Below are 13,587 nucleotides of genomic sequence, written 5' to 3' on the forward strand. Positions count from 1 at the left end.
ATGAAGAAAGAAGATGCCGCTTGGATGAAGATTTCTTCCAGTCTGAATGTCCTCTTCTGCCCGGATAGGATGAAGACTTCAGACCCTCTGGAGGACCTCTTCTTGCCGGATTAGATGAAGAATTCGGCCCGGCTAGGTGAAGACGGCTCAAGGTAGGGTGATCTTCAGGGGGTTAGTGTTAGGTTTTTTTAAGGGGGGATTGGGTGGGTCTTAGAGTAGGGGTATGTGGGTTGTGGGTTTTAATGTTGGGGGGTATTGTATTTTTTTTTACAGGTAAAAGAGCTGATTACTTTGGGGCAATGCCCCACAAAAAGCCCTTTTAAGGGCTGGTAAAAGAGCTGATTACTTTGGGGCAATGCCCCGCAAAAGGCCCTTTTAAGGGCTATTTGTAATTTAGTGTAGGGTAGGGAATTTTATTATTTTGGGGGGCTTTTTTATTTTATTAGGGGGATTAGATTAGGTGTAATTAGTTTAAAATATTGTAATTTCTTTTTTCTTTTATGTAATTTAGTGTTTTTTTTTTCTTAATTTAGTTTATTTAATTTAATTGTATTTAATTGTAGGTAGTTTAGGTAATTAATCTAATAATAGAGTAGTGTTAGGTGTAAGTGTAACTTAGGTTAGGGTTTATTTTACAGGTATATTTGTATTTATTTTAGCTAGGTAGTTATTAAATAGTTAATAACTATTTAATAACTATTGTACCTAGTTAAAATAAATACAAAGTTGCCTGTAAAATATAAATAAATCCTAAAATAGCTACAATGTAACTATTAGTTATATTGTAGCTATATTAGGGTTTATTTTATAGGTAAGTAATTAGTTTTAAATAGGAATATTTATTTAATTATAGTAATTTTATTTAGATTTATTAAAAATAGATTTAAGTTAGGGGAGTGTTAGGGTTAGACTTAGGTTTAGGGGTTAATAGCTTTATTATAGTAGCGGCAACGTTGGAGTTGGAAGATTAGGGGTTAATAATTGTAGGTAGGTGTCGGCGACGTTGGGGGGGCAGATTAGGGGTTAATAAAATTTAACTAGTGTTTGCGAGGTGAGAGTACGGCGGTTTAGGGGTTAATACATTTATTATAGTGGTGGCGATGTCCGGTCGGCAGATTAGGGGTTAATAATTGAAGGTAGGTGGCGGCAACATTGGGGGCGGCAGATTAGGGGTTAATAAATATAATGTAGGTGTCGGCGATGTTAGGGGCAGCAGATTAGGGGTTCACAGGTATAATGTAGGTGTCGGCGATGTCCGGTCTGCAGATTAGGGGTTAAATAATTTTATTATAGTGTTTGCGATGTGGGGGGGCCTCGGTTTAGGGGTTTATAGGTAGTTTATGGGTGCTAGTGTTCTTTTTAGCACTTAAGTTAAGAGCCCATAAAACTCTTAACCACTGACTTTTAAATTCGGTAGGAGTCTTGGAGGTAGAGGCTGTACCGCTCACTTCTTCCAAGACTTGTAATACCAGCATTAGCCAAATCCCATTAAAAAGATAGGATACGCAATTGATGTAAGCGGATTTGCGGTATGGAAAAGTCGCGGAAGAAAAGTGAGCGGTACACCTGTACCTGCCAGACTCGTAATACCAGCGGGCGTTAAAAAGCAGCGTTAGGACCCCTTAACACTGCTTTTTAAGGCTAACGCCAAACTCGTAATCTAGCCAATATTTTTTTACTAGCCTACACATAATGTTCTTGTAATAACCTGAGTTAGGTAACTGACATCTTTATCAGTCATATCACCATTTAAAAAATAGCTTACATTGTTTCAGGCATCCAGGGTTACAAAGATGGGAGATACAACACTTTTTGGTTTCCCTAATAGCTCTATGCATTCCATTCCAGCTTGATGAAAAATAGAATATATTGAACACACTCAAGTCACCCTGGGTCTGTTTTATCATAATGCATTGATGCAACCTTTTAATAAGCCTTTTTCTATCTCTCACGAAGATCCTTTCCTCTCTTTATTATCTTGCAGCAGTCTGTCTAGGCCTACTTGTCTTTATTAGGCTTTGTGTTCTAATTCTAAAGGACAGCTGAATCCTTTCAGTAATGTAACTGGTTTGCAGTTTGTGTGAATTAATAGCTCTTGTAGTTTTTTTTGCTTAGAAAGAAAGAGAAAGGCTTTGTGAAAAATCGACGTGTTTCAATACTATTTTTATATTAAAACAATAAACATTTTATTAAACCTTTAAAATAGCCTTATCCTCTGTAAGGTATTAAAAAATAGTATTTCTGAGCATAATATCTCTTGAACGATGAATAGAATAATGATGTTTTTTTTTTTTTTTATATTTCAACTCTTTTTTGAGTGTCCCTGGTGCATGCTTATGTATTTGTCTGAGAGGTATAAGGAGTACAACTATTACATCTCTAAAGTATTCATTTTATTCTCAAATTAATTTTGCACTAAATTTATCATCTTCATAATCCAACAGAGATCTAAAGAGGCAGAATATATGCAAAATTAAGTCTGAAGTTCACAGACCTTTTCAATGGGTGGTTCCATCTCACACTTTATTAGTGAAGGGATCAGCTGATCTTAATACAGGTCTGAATTAAAACAAATAGTTTCGTGATGGCCATTTTCATGTCAAAATAAAACATTCTAGTTAATACATAAAATAATAATTTCCAGATCTAATCATTCACACCTCATCTTCCTCTGTCTTTGCTCTAAAGTAGTATTGTCCATATTTTTGTTCAATTGGGTCTTATTTTTATAATTTTATAAGCAGATTTTCTGGATTTTAGTATACATTATTATTTATATCACAAAGTATGCCCATTGACTGTTCCCAAGACAACATGGCACACCAAATGAGTAAAGATAACATAGCACACCAAATGAGAAAAGATAACATGGCACACCACTTGATTAAAGGCAACATGGCACACCAAATGAGTAAAGACGACATGGAACACCAAATGAGTAAAGACAACATGGCACACCAAATGAGTAAAGACAAAATGGCACACCAAATGAGTAAAGACGACAAGGCACAGCAAATGAGTAAAGACAACATGGCACACCAAATGAATAAAGACGACATGGCACACCAAATGAGTAAAGACGACATGGCACACCAAATGATTAAAGACAAAATGGCACACCAAATGAGTAAAGACGACAAGGCACAGCAAGTGAGTAAAGACAACATGGCACACCAAATGAGTATAGACAACATGGCACACCAAATGAGTAAAGACAACATGGCACAGCAAATGAGTAAAGACAACATGGCACACCAAATGAATAAAGATGACATGGCACACCAAATGAGAAGAGACAAAATAGCACACCAAATGAGTAAAGACAACATGGCACACCAAATGAGTAAAGACAACATGGCACACCAAATGAGTAAAGACAACATGGCACACCAAATGAGTATAGACAACATGGCACACCAAATGAGTTTAGATAACATAGCATACCAAATGAATAAAGACAACATGGCACACCAAATGAGTAAAGACAACATGGCACACCACACGAGTAAAGAAAACATAGCACACCAAATGATTAAAGACGACATGGCACACCAAATGATTAAAGATGACATGGCACACTATATGAGTAAAGACGACATGGCACACCAAGTGATTAAAGGCAGCATGGCACACCAAATGAGTAAACAAAACATGGCACACCAAAATGAGTAAAGACGAAATGGCACACCAAATGAGTAAAGACGACAAGGCACAGCAAATGAGTAAAGACAACATGGCACACCAAATGAATAAAGACGACATGGCACACCAAATGAGTAAAGATGACATGGCACACCAAATGAGAAGAGACAACATAGCACATTAAATGAGTAAAGACAACATGGCACACCAAATGAGTAAAGACAACATGGCACACCAAATGAGTATAGACGACATGGCACACCAAATGAGTATAGATAACATAGCATACCAAATGAATAAAGACAACATGGCACACCAAATGAATAAAGATGACATGGCACACCAAATGAATAAAGACAACATGGCACACCAAATGAGAAAAGACAACATGGCACACCAAATGATTAAAGACAACATAGCACACCAAATGAGTAAAGACAACATGGCACACCAAATGATTAAAGACAACATGGCACACCAAATGAGTAAAGACAACATGGCACACCAAATGAATATAGATAACATAGCATACCAAATGAATAAAGACAACATGGCACACCAAATGAGTAAAGACGACATGGCACACCAAATGATTAAAGACAACATAGCACACCAAATGAGTAAAGACAACATGGCACACCAAATGATTAAAGACAACATGGCACACCAAATGAGTAAAGACAACATGGCACACCAAGTGAGTAAAGACAACACGGCACACCAAATGAATAAAGACAACATAGCACTCCAAATGAGTAAAGACAACATGGCACACCAAATGAATAAAGACGACATGGCACACCAAATGAATAAAGACAACATGGCACACCAAATGAGTAAAGACAACATGGCACACCAAATGAATTAAGACAACATGGCACACCAAATGAGCACTTCAATTAAATACTTCTTCAGAGGCAGTAGCTCAAAAACATTCTCCAGTTGGACTCTCTTGCTTAAATATATCAGCTCCAACATCACTGTATGTGAATTGCCTTTTTTATCCACATTTCCTTTTATTTTATCCTCCCTCAACCTTCAACGGACATGAAACCCAAACCTTTTCTTTCATGCATTCAATTTAAAACACATTTCTAAAATACAATTGTATTATGTCATTTGCTTCATTCTCTGGGTATCCTTTGTTAAAAAGCATACCTAGGTAGGCTCAAGAGCAGCAGTGCACTACTGGGAGTTAGTGGTGGCTGCACATATATGCCTCTTGTCATTAGCCCTGAATCTGATGTGTTCCGCTAGGTCTCAATAATGCATTGCTACTTTAACAAAATAAAATATGAAACTGAAGCAAATTTGAAAATAGAAGTAAATTGGAAAAATGTTTAAAAATGTATGTTTTATCCGAATTATGAAAGAAACATTTTGGTTTTCATATCCCTTTCCCTTCTTTCTTGTGAAAAGATAAACTACACATCTGTTTCACGAATTGCCCTGCTTCCTCATGGCCTCCCTTAACACTGTTTTTGCTATGAGAAGGTCACTCTAATGATGTGCTGGAAGAATTTTTTTTTTTACTCATATTTTCAGCTCTAAAATTATAAAGTGAAAAAGAATTGTTATAATTAAACATTCCAGTTTTTATTATAAGCCTTTAATTGCAGGTTAGTAAATAATCAAAGCCTGAGAATAGAAAAATGTGGAATGGGCTCATAGAATAAAACCATTTAAATGGCTGAGACTGGCATTAAACAGCAAGCTTATGCAGCAGTTTTAGCAAAAGTTCAAAACCTCTGAATAAACAGCCAGCACTGTTCTAAACAATATTGCAAGAACATGAAAAGAATGACTTGTAGCAATCACAAAAGAGCAGATGTTCTGCACGATGAGGTATGTTAGAGAAGAATATCTCTCTAGAAGAGGAGAACTTGCAGGGCTCCTTGAACTGGTCTGAATCAAGTGACAAGGAAGCTGGAAAGCTGAGGAAATCGATAAAATAACCAAGAGGCAAGCAAGCAAAATTTAACCACTAGTGTGCAGAACTTTCTGATATATTCTATACTAGCAAGCATTGATGTCAAGATTGTCCTTCTTATATTTATTATTATTATATATTATTATTATTATTATTATTATTTTTTTGTAAACCAAAACTCAGGGTCCACAAACATTCTGTAATTATTTTTATGGGGTTCCTTAATAACCCAAAACTGTATAAAGTTTACATCTAAACCAGGGAGGTATTTTGTAGCAATTTGTTTGTGTAAGATAGCTCAAATTACCATCTATGGTTACCTTATGTAAGAATAAAGTGTTTTGCTATGATCTCACACTGTTTCAACAACCTCTTCTTATTTAAAACGCACATAGGGGCCGATTTATCGAGGGCTGAATGGCCCCTGATGGCCCTGTTTCCGTGCGAGCCTTCAGGCTGGCCGGAAACAGCAGTTATGAAGCAACGGTTTTAAGACCGCTGCTTGTTAAATGGTCCGCTGCCTCTGAGGCTGTGGACATCAATCCATCCAATCGTATTGTTTACAATCAGGTTGATTGACACCCCTGATTGGCCGCAAATCTGCAGGGGGTGGCATTGCACAAGCAGTTCACCAGAACTGCTTGTACAATGTTAAATGCCGACAGCATATGCTGTCGGCATTCAGCGATGTCTGTCAGACATGATCCCCTGAGCGGATGTCGGATAGACATTTGATAAATCGGCCTCATAGCGACTACCAATGGGACTCACACATGCATTTGAATGCTAAATATGTAATTGGTCTATTCCTGTCCTTTGTGTCTGCCTAAATCATGGTTGTTTAAAATTTGGTCATATAGATGTATTGTTTGGATTATTAAATTTTTGTTCCTTATACCTGCATGTGAAAAACAAACTTCAATTTGGCCTCTCATTTAAAAAGGCTTGGCACATTGTTATATTTTTTCTACAGCATTCTTTCACTGTATTTTTCAGGGAAATCACCATGGTTAGGGAAGGTAAGCTTTATGGTAGATGCTATGAGATCCTACAATGAGCAGATAGATATAATTGCAAAGATGGTTAGTTCAGAAATATTCTTTTGCTGTTTTAGGGTTTTGCTGCTGAGCAACGTGTTTGGTTAGAGACAGCTACATGGACATTCTCCAATCAAGAGGGAGTAAATTTCTGATTCTAGGGATGGACACTGAATGAGCCCACAATGAACAGCTGGAAACCTAGTGCAATATGAGACTTCTCAGTGGATAGAAGAGAATGTGTAACATAAAATATTGATATATTGAATGAGCTGACAGAGATTGCCCACACCTGTAAACAAGAATGCTGTGATCGTAAGCACTTTCTGACACATGCTGGAGGACATACCATACGCCATTTATATCCCTACACGTGTATTAATATCATTATTCTTTTTTTATAAAGCGCCAACAGATTCTGCAGCGCTGTCCATGGGTACAAAGATAAAAGTAAAGTACAATACAATATAAAAGACACCAGACAAAGTTTAACAAACAAATACAGGGGGAATTGAGGGAACTTAGAATCTAGATGGGTAGAAGGGTGAGAAACAGGAGGTGGGCACTGCAAAGGTGAGAATGATGTTAGTGTGGAGTTAGATGAGGGCAGCTATTAGGCATGTGTAATTCATTTGTTACTGATTTGGAGATAGGCTTCCCTGAACAAAAAGGTCTTTAGGGAGCGTTTAAAAGAGGAAAGGTTAGGGGAAAGTCTGACAGCTCTAGGAAGTGTGTTCCAGATGGTTGATGCCGCACTGTAGTCTAGCATGGGAGGAGGTGATGGTAGAAGATGCAAGGAGCAGGTCATTGTTGGATCTTAGGGGGCGGGCTGGAGTATATTTGTTGATGAGTAAGGACAGGTAGGGGGGCTGCGTTGGTAAGGGGTTTGTAGGTCAGGATGAGAATTTTTAATTTAATTCTTCTGTGAATGGGGAGCCAGTGAAGAGACTCGCAGAGAGGTGCCACAGATACAGAGCATTCGGAGAGGTGGATTAGCCTAGCAGAGGCATTTAGGATGGATTGAAGAGGGGAGAGGTGGGAGAGAGGGAGGACAGTTAGTAGGTTATTACAGTAGTCAAGTCGAGAAATTACCAGGGAGTGGATTAGCTGTTTAGTAGTTTCCGCACTCAGAAACGGACACATTTTGGAGATATTGTGTAGGTGGTTGCAACAGGATGGAGAGAGCAATTGGATGTGGGGTATGAAGGACAGATTGGAGTCAAGTGTAACTCCTAGGCAGCGGACTTGGGGTGATAGGGAGATAGTAGTGTCACCAACAGTGATTGAAAAGTTAGAAACCAGGGTAGAATTAGAGGGGGTGATTAGAAGGAGCTCAGTCTTGGACATGTTAATTTTTAGGTGGTGAGAGGCCATCCAAGTAGAAATGCCAGATAAGCAGACACTGATGTGAGAAAGGACAGAAGGAGAGAGTGAATAGGTTAATAGGTAGATCTGAGTATCATCAGCATAGAGGTGATAGTTGAAGCCATAGCTACTGATAAGTTTACCCAGTGAGGAAGTATAAATAGAGAAGAGTAGAGGACCCAGAACAGAGCCTTGAGGTACTCCAACAGATAGAGGCAATGGAGAGGAGGAGTTGCCAGCAAAGGAGACATAAAAGGACCTATTAGAGAGATAAGAGTGGATCCAGGAGAGGGCAGTGTCAGAGAGCCCAACGGAGCTGAGAATCCATAGGAGAAGGGGATGGTCAATGGTGTCAAAGGCAGCAGACAGGTCAAGTAAGATAAGTATTGAATAGTGACCGTTGTTTTTAGCAGAAAGAAGATTGTTAGTAATCTTGGTGAGGGCATTCTCAGTTGAGTGTTGGGGATGGAAGCCAGATTGCAAGGGGTCAAGCAATGAGTTGGAGGACAAGAAGTGGGTTAGGCGATCGAAAACTAGTTTTTCCAGGACTTTTGAAGCTAATGGAAGCAGTGATATGGGGCGGTAGATTGCAGGAGAATTGGGGTCGAGGGAGGGTTTTTTGAGGATGGGGGTGACCTTTGCATGTTTGAATGAAGATGGGAATAAACCAGTAGTAAAGGATAGGTTGAATATGTGAGTAAGAGCTGGCGTGAGGATAGAAGACAGAGATGGTATTAGATGCGAAGGGATAGGGTCAAGTGGGCAGATAGTGAGCTGTGAGGAAGACAATACAGAACTAATTTTATTCTCAGTGGTTGGGGGGAAGGTGCTGAGAGTGGTGGAGGGGGTGGCCAGGGACGGAGATGGAAGGTTGCAGTCTTGTGTTGGGATATTACTTCGAATGGTAAGAGTTTGTTGAAAAAGTAGTCTGCCAGGTCTTGAGCACTAAAGGCAGATGAAGGGGGTGGTGCAGGTGGATAAAGGAGAGAGTTTAAAATAGAGAAGAGACGTTTAGGGATTGAGGAGTGAGTAGATATAAGAGAAGAGAAGTAGGTTTGCTTGGCTAAGTGAAGGGCAGAGGAGTAAGAATAAAAAATGAACTTATAGTGGAGGAACTCTGGTTCAGAGCGGGATTTCCTCCAGGCACGTTCAGCAGCACGGGAGCATTTTTGCAGGATGTGTGTTTGCTTAGAGTGCCAGGGTTAGAGCTGACGATGTGGGGAGGAGCAAAAGTGTCAAATGCAGAGGAGAGAGTATTGTTATAGTGGGTTGTAGCAAGGTCAGGGCAGGATATCGTGGAAGTGTGGGGGAGGTGTTTTTGAATAAGGTTGGAGAGTTGGAGAGGACCACAGTGTGCAGATTTCTACAGGTGCGGGATAAAGGGGAGAAGTAGGTTTAACCTGTATATTAAGATTAAAGGTGAGCAGATGGTGGTCTGAGATGGGAAATGGGCAACAGTTGACGTCAGAGAGAGAGCAGAGGTAGGAGAATACTAGATCAATAGAGTGTCCGTTGCGGTGGGTAGGGAAAAGGGTGGATTGTGAGAGACCAAAGGAGTTTGTGAGTGAGAGAGGCTTAGAGGCAGCAGGGGCAGATGGGTTATCAATGGGGATGTTGAATTCCCCCAGGATTAGAGCAGGTGTATTTGTAGAGAGAAAGTGAGAAAGCCAGGCAGCAAAGTTATCAAGGAATTGGGAGGTTGGTCCAGGGGGGCGATAGATAACTGCCACCCTGAAGGAGAGGGGGGAGAACAGGCGGATGCAGTGAACTTCAAAGGAGGAAAAGGAGAGAGATAGATAAGGATGCAGGTGCTGATAGGAGCATGAGGGGAAGAGTAAGATACCAACACTGCCACCATGTCTCTAACCTGGCCTAGGTGTGTGGCTAAAGTGGAGACCACTGTGCGTGAGAGCAGCAATGGAAGCAGTGTCAGAAGATGATAACCAGGTTTCAGTAATTGCTAGAAGATTGAAGGCATTGGAAACAAACAGGTCGTAAACAGTTGTAAGTTTGTTACAGACAGAGCGTGCATTCCAAAGAGCACAAGAAAAGAGAGGGGATAAGCGCTGTGGGTTATTAGAGATGAGATTGTTAGGATTGCGTGACCTAGAGTTTCTGCAGTGGGGGACTGAGTGAGAGTGTAAAAGTGTGGTGATTGCCACAGGGCCAGGGTTAGGAGAGATGTCATCAGCAGCAAGCAGTAGTAGGAGTGTGAGTGACAGAAGGTGAGAGGGGGACTTGTAGGAGCGGGTATGATTAGACACAGGAGAGTTAGATGGGGAAGTATTTCTAAGGAGACAGAGTAGTTCATTAGAGGACAGCATAGGGGATGAGAGAAGGCAGGGTGAGATATGGATAGTGTGGGGGTTATTGTTGTTACAGGGAAGTGCAGTGAGTTTTAGGAAAAGGGCAGACAGAAATAGCAGAAAAGACATGGAGAGCATTATGCAGGTGTATAGTTAGTTTTACCTGTTAGTGGGACTGCAGTTTCCCCCTCCAGTTTCTAACTCCAGTTTTTAACTTGCTGCTTGTAAGACAGGGCACTTAGAAGCACATGGCACACATAGCCAAGGCTCAAATAGCCTATGCTCAGCTGTATATAGTTATGAGATTTGTGTTGGAATGAATTAATTCAAAGCAGCTGTGTACAAATAGACTAGTTAGGAGATACGAACACTTGCAAATTAGATTGGGGGGAGACATATGGCTAGGGAAGCACACAGATATTGAACAAAGGAACTGATAACATATTTAAAGAAAAGTCATAAATTCAGACATCAGGAGAAATGCATACCAGTGTATTACAAGCAGATTAAAGGGACATGGAGGGGCAACCAGGCAGATAAAGGAAGCAGAAGAAATGCATACCAGTGTACCCAAATAGGACCGTGAGTGATTGGATGCTACACTAATCCATGCATACATATGCCCTATTGCCCACTGCAATTGCACTTTTGACTGTCTATAGGAGACTACAAGATGTATTCACTCTGCAGTCTCTGGAGAAATACCCTTACCAAGTGCTCCTTGCCTAACACACTTTTGTTGCTTTGGCTAACTAACTGCTTTGCTCTGTCTGACTATTCCTGCCTGAACAAAAGCACTCCTCCTTGCCTTTGAATACTATCGGCCAGATTACGAGTTTTGCGTTAGGAGCTATGCGGTGCTAATGAGAAGTTTTTTCTCACCACTCACTTACCTGCAAAGTTGGTATTAAGGGTTTTTACAAACCCAGCGTTAAAAGGCAAGATGTTAGCGTAGAGCAAAATTGTGCTCCTTACCACACTCAGATACCAGCGCTGCTTAAGTCAGTGGTGAGCTGGTCATACGTGCTCGTGCACAATTTCCCCATAGACATCGATGGGGAGAGCCGGGTGAGAAAAAGTCTAACACCTGCCAAAAAGCAGCGTAAATCTCAGTAACGCAGCCCCATTGATTCCTATGGGGAAACTAAAGTTATGTTTACACCTAACACCCTAACATGAACCCTGAGTCTAAACACCCCTAACCTTACACTTATTAACCCCTAATCTGCCGCCCCCGACATTGCTGACACCTAAATTATACTTATTAACCCCTAATTTGCCGCTCCGGACACCGCCGCCACCTACATTATACTTATTAACCCCCTAATCTGCTGCCCCCAACATTGCCGACACCTACATTATATTTATTAACCCCTAATCTGCCGTCCCCGATGTCGCCACAACCTACGTACACTTATTAACCCCTAATCTGCCCCCCCCAACGTCGCCGCCACTAAATTAAATTTATTAACCCCTAAACCTAAGTCTAACCCTAACCCCAACAGCCCCTAACTTAAATATAATTTAAATACATTTAAATAAAATTACTATCATTAACTAATTTATTTATATTTAAAACTAAATACTTACCTATAAAATAAACCCTAAGCTAGCTACAATATAACTAAGAGTTACATTGTAGCTAGCTTAGGGTTTATTTTTATTTTACAGGCAAGTTTGTATTTATTTTAACTAGGTAGAATAGTTATTAAATAGTTATTAACTATTTACTAACTTCCTAGCTAAAATAAATACAAACTGACCTGTAAAATAAAACCTAACCTAAGTTATAATAACACCTAACACTACACTACAATTAAATAAATTAACTAAATTAAAAACAATTAAATAAATTAAATTAGCTAAATCACACAAAAAAACACTCAATTACAGAAAATAAAAAACAAATGACAGATCTTTAAACTAATTACACCTAATCAAAATAAAAAAGCCCCCCAAAATAAAAAACCCTAGCCTAAACTAAACTATCAATAGCCTTTAAAAGGGCCTTTTGCGGGGCATTGCCCCAAAGTAATCATCTCTTTTACCTGTAAAAAAAAATACAAACAACCCCCCAAACAGTAAAACCCACCACCCACACAACCAACCCCCCAAATAAAATACTAACTAAAAAAAAACTAAGCTCCCCATTGCCCTGAAAAGGGCATTTGGATGGGCATTGTCCTTAAAAGGGCATTTAGCTATATTGCAACCCAAAGCCCTAACCTAAAAAATAAACCCACCCAATACATCCTTAAAAAAAAACTAACACTAACCCCCTGAAGATCAACTTACTGTTCTGAAGACCGGACATCCATCCTCAAGGAAGTGGCAGAAGTCTTCATCCAACTGGGCCGAAGTCCTCAATGAAGCCGGGAGAAGTCTTCATCCAAGCCGGGCGAAGTGGTCCTCCAGACGGGCAGAAATCTTCATCCAGACGGTCTTCTATCTTCATCCATCCGACACGGAGCGGGGCCATCTTCAAGACATCCGACGCAGAGCATCCTCTTCATCCGGAGTCTTCTTACTGAATGACGGTTCCTTTAAATGACATCATCCAAGATGGCATCCCTTAGATTCTGATTGGCTGATAGAATTCTATCAGCCAATCGGAATTAAGGTAGAAAAAATCCTATTGGCTGATGCAAGGGGTTAATATGTTTATTCTACTGGCGGCGATGTCCGGAGCGGCAGATTAGGGGTTAAAATTGTTATTATAGTGTTTGCGGGAGGGCCTCGGTTTAGGGGTTAATAGGTAGCTTAGGGGTGTTAGTGTATTTTTTAGCACTTTAGTTATGAGTTTTATGCTACGGCGTTGTACCAGAGAACTCTTAACTACTGACTTTAGAATGCGTTATGGAGGTAGAGGGTGTACAGCTCAATTTTTGGCCTCCCAGGACAGACTCGTAGTACCAGCGCTATGGAAGTCCCATAGAAAAAAGGGTTTACAAAGTTTACATAAGTTGTTTTGCGGTAAGGCCAAAGAAGTGTGCGGTGCCCCTAAACCTGCAAGACTCGTAATACCAGCGGGCGTAAAAAAGCAGCGTTAGGACCTGTTAACGCTGCTTTTTCATCTTAACGCAAGATTCATAATCTAGCCGTATATGTTTACAAACTGACTGATTTGTACTTAAGATATATGCCTGTACACACAGCCTTGAATATTCTATCTTTTCTTATTTGATAATGTGCACTGAATTCTTATCTAACATATTATAGGTGGTACTCTCATGACAACTTAGATCCCGGTCTATACTTCTGCCCAGGTTATACCTCACTGTTTTTCTGTAGGGGTTCTGTGTGCAGT

General features: G+C 40.0%; 1 protein-coding gene across 1 annotated transcript in view; it reads left to right on the top strand.

Moving 5' to 3' along the window:
• The first annotated feature begins 5,482 nt into the window (after positions 1-5,482).
• UNC5A (unc-5 netrin receptor A) overlaps positions 5,483-13,587 on the top strand; it is a 409,652-nt gene continuing 401,547 nt past the window's right edge. Inside the window, 1 exon segment of the mRNA XM_053719264.1 lies at positions 5,483-5,487. Within this exon segment, the coding sequence (XP_053575239.1) occupies positions 5,483-5,487 (5 nt within the window).

Source organism: Bombina bombina, chromosome 6, assembly GCF_027579735.1.
Source record: "Bombina bombina isolate aBomBom1 chromosome 6, aBomBom1.pri, whole genome shotgun sequence".
NCBI lineage: Eukaryota > Metazoa > Chordata > Amphibia > Anura > Bombinatoridae > Bombina > Bombina bombina.